The following is a 3872-nucleotide window of genomic DNA, read 5'->3' as shown; positions in this document are numbered from 1 at the left end:
CTGCAGTGTAAATATTCACATTTGTTAATAAATGTGATGGATTAGGGTATTTTTCTGTCTACAGGCTGATTAAGTCCACAGGTTAGGGGAAATTAACTTTAAACTACACGATGTTACCATCTTTTTCTTTAATTAATGTGAAAAATTCTGCATTACAATTAATAAAGCTCATTCAAGCGGTGTTTATTTAGACCTAGATGAGCTTGGAAAATGTAATTGAAATCTCTTCATATCTGTGCTTGTTTTTCTTATGCTCACCAACAGGAGGTGAAAAGGTACTCCCCTTTTAATTCCTCTCCCCGGTGCTCCTTGTTTCCTAATCTCGCCCGTGCGTCCCTGTTTCCTCCCCACGGGACTCATTTAACTTTGATCTAATCAAATCTAATCTAATCTCGCTTTCTCTCGCCGCTCGCGCTTTCATTTTCTCTCTCTCACAGCCGCCGTGGCCGTGCGGCACGCTCCCGTCATCACGTCAGGAGGAGGCAGCCTGCTGGTGCTGAAGCTGACGAGGATGAGGACGATGATGGCGGTGACGGAGGAACAGCGCTGAGTTCGCTCCGCTCAGTTTTCTCTCACTTCTTCTCCCTCCTTCTTAGTTCTTTTTTTTTTGACTGCATAAGTAAAACACAAAACGTAGCGATACAAAAAAGCGACACCGCCGATTTGACCTAATACCTTTCTCCACACCCCTCCCGTCTCCTGAGTCGAGACCGAGATGGGGAACGAAGCGAGCATGGAGGGCGGCGGGCAGCCCGGGGAGCCGGGATCCGCTGGGATGATGGGGTCGATGATGCCTGGAGGACCCTCGCAGGGACCAGGACAGCACATGAAGCCGGTCAACGGAGCAGCTGCCGGTGGAGGAATGGGAATGGGAGGCCCCGGGATGGGAATGACAAGGTAGGAGCAGCAGGAGCAGCAGCACTGGGTGAAGTGCTCAGGGTAGCAGCGCATCTCCGAATTTGCGCCGTAACACGGAAACAGCTGATGGACAGCAGCAGAGCAGATGCCGTCTTGATTGCGATTGTTTTTTTTTTTGTTTTTTTTTTTACAGGGATGGGATTACGTGGGTGTTAAAAAGTGTTTCACCACTCTTGTGGATTTGGGATTTTAAAGAGGAAATGCTCAGAGTGTAAGGGGTGAAATAAAATAATAAAATAAATAAAAGAATCACTGAGCTGTCCGCGGTGCTGAACACTACGAGCTGCAGTGAATGGCTCTTTTTGTAACGTAGACTGATTTCCACAAATAGGTTTGACATTGCGTGTTATACCACCTTACGACGGCCGTGCCCCTCTGGTCTGTGTGACCGCTTGTCACCAAGAATGAGATAATTTTATTCCACGGTGTCATGTGCTGCCCTAATAGTATTTCCTCGTTCTTGGCTCGGGTTGTGCTTTGGCGTAGTGTATTGCACGAGGCATGTTTATTCGCTCTTCCCTCCTAATTATTGTGTAATTCAGAGGCTGCGTGGTTTCATTTACGAGGCGTGCCAGTGTCACGTCTTGGTGTTTTACGTTGGAGACGGGATGCAGCTGGGTGCTCGAAGCGTCTTCATCGCCTCGCTTGTTTCCGCATGGGCGAGGGGAGTATGCCGAATGTGTGTGAGTGTGTGCGGGGCTCGTGCATGTGTGCGTGTACGTTAAGGGGCTTGCCTTTCTATGTAGGCGTGTGTTTGATGATGCGTAGTATAGCCTACTGGTACTATGAGCAGCCCCACCGTTACTCACAGAGACGGTGCTTCTTATCTTACCCAACCAAATCAAATCATAAGCACGTCCAGATCATGTCCTGGGCAGATGTGCAGTATTGACTTCACTAGATTTTCGACTCAGGGCTTCAGCTGGTTAATGTAAGGATATTGTGTGTGTGACAAGTTTTTAAAATGCCATGTCTGTGGACAGTGGGAAGAAGCAAAAGGTCCCAGATGACCAGTGGGTTCAAAAACCAGAACCTTCTTGCTGTTAGGTGATAGCATTAATCACTGCATCACAGTGCATGCCTGAATGAAATATATATCTGAGTGCAGCGGATATATTTAGATTACATTCGACAGAGAGCCTAAGCAAAGTTAAATCTAGCCTCTTGGATGAAAACACATAATCTTGTGTCCTAGTTCAGCATACTGTAGATCTTCTACATAATAATGACGCCATAAAACATCTATAGCATGCGATAGCAGTACTCAAACACACCCCATATGTTACCTAATCTGTCTGTGCTTTACTTACTACCAGATGAAAAATGATGGACCAGTAATATCTGATTCTGTGACACATTGTTCTCACATAACACGATGCGATTGGCTGAGCAAAAACAGATTTTTTTACATTCCTTTGTTTTTGTCACCATCCAGGAATCCCAACTTACTGTATCACCTCATCCATAAAAAGCCTTCTGCAGACAAGCGAGTGCACAGAGACCTAATCAGGTTGACACTCTGTGGATATAGTCCCCGACTATAGGGCTGCAGCTGGTCTACACACACACACACACACACACACACACACACACACACGCATACACACACTGGGATCTGTGTGTGCAGGTTCTATTTAGGACACATCCTGGGTTTGATTCATGTCTCTATAGGAGAGGAAAGCAGAGAAGTGCAGGCCTCTCTATCATTATATAACGCAGGGACTCAGAGAGCAGATGACAGCTTCAGCTCGTTTCCGACAAATGACAACAGAGCTGAACGTGCTCTGATGTGTTACTGGTGCATTACACTACTTTAGGGAGTTTGCTGTGATGTCGTGCATCCTCTGCCTCTTTTATGCATTTTCTGCTGATTTTGGATTTCAGGCCTCCTGCCCACATTTTCAAAATCACTCTATATAAAAGGCCTTTTTTCCTTTTCTTTTTTGCATGCTGCGCCTCACATTAAGTATTTATAACAGCGTAATACAAGGCCATGTGAACAGATTGAATCACGTGCAGAGCGTGTTTGCTCACCCCCGCCCTCTCACTCACACACACTCTCTCTCACACTTCCCTCCCTCTCCTGCGCTGCTTTGCCTCACTGCCTGCTCCCATAACTCTCTCTCTCGATCTCTTTCTCTCTCGCTCCATCTCCTCTGCACACTTGCATGCTTTGATCCCTTTCACCCCTTTTCTCCTCCTCTCCCTCTTTCTTTATATTTGTTGTGCTCTCCACCGTTCGCATACTTGCATCTTTTAAATAGAAAAAAGGGTGCTGTCCTCTCTTATCATCCTTCCTTCTCCTACTGCTTCTGCCCCTCTGTTGCATATGTCTGTATTTTTCATTCCGTCTCTGTAATTTCACATGATTACAGATTATTTCTCACTTCCCCTCACTTTTCAAACTGGTATACTCCTCAGTTCTCTTATTTATTTATTTTTTTGTAAAGCAGAAAGGCAAAGGAATATATCTTAATTCCCTTTCCTGCCATGTCTGACAACTGTAAGATTTAGCAAAAGTTAAGCAAACAGGAGAAAAAAGTACCTTTTTAAAGCTATTTTCAGCTATCTTTTAGTCTATTTAAGGTAGCAGGACTGTGTAAGTAGGACAGACTAAAAATAAACTAGATGTGGCTATATAATTGTGCTGGTCTTCGGATGTTTGGTTGGGGTTTTTTTGTTGTTGTTGTTGTTGTTTGTTTTTGCTAGTTTTGGGACAGAAATTAAGCTTTTTTAAGTCTTGGTCTTTTCATAAAATGCATTACCCTTTCACTTATCATACTCCATCATAAAATAGGAACAAGAGTGTTTTTTTTAATCTTTCAGTGCATTTTTGCTGTTGTGCACACATGCTGCCCTTTTCCTCTTCTGACTAAACACCTTCCCCTCTATCCTCTCTTTTACTTCTCCCTTTTTAAACCACCAGCCTATAAATGACTCTGTCCCTTCTTTCC

General features: G+C 44.5%; 1 protein-coding gene across 1 annotated transcript in view; it reads left to right on the top strand.

Moving 5' to 3' along the window:
• Nucleotides 1-300: 300 nt before the first annotated feature.
• LOC102295410 (acanthoscurrin-2) overlaps nucleotides 301-3872 on the top strand; it is a gene marked incomplete at its 3' end in the record, with an annotated part of 45686 nt that continues 42114 nt past the window's right edge. The window contains 1 exon segment of the mRNA XM_014338997.2: nucleotides 301-897. Coding sequence (XP_014194483.1) covers nucleotides 716-897 — 182 coding nt within the window.

Source organism: Haplochromis burtoni, unplaced genomic scaffold (genome assembly GCF_018398535.1).
Source record: "Haplochromis burtoni strain Fernald_Lab_line unplaced genomic scaffold, NCSU_Asbu1 Contig_60, whole genome shotgun sequence".
Taxonomy (NCBI): Eukaryota; Metazoa; Chordata; class Actinopteri; order Cichliformes; family Cichlidae; genus Haplochromis; species Haplochromis burtoni.
This window is presented reverse-complemented; position numbering and strand designations above follow the sequence as displayed.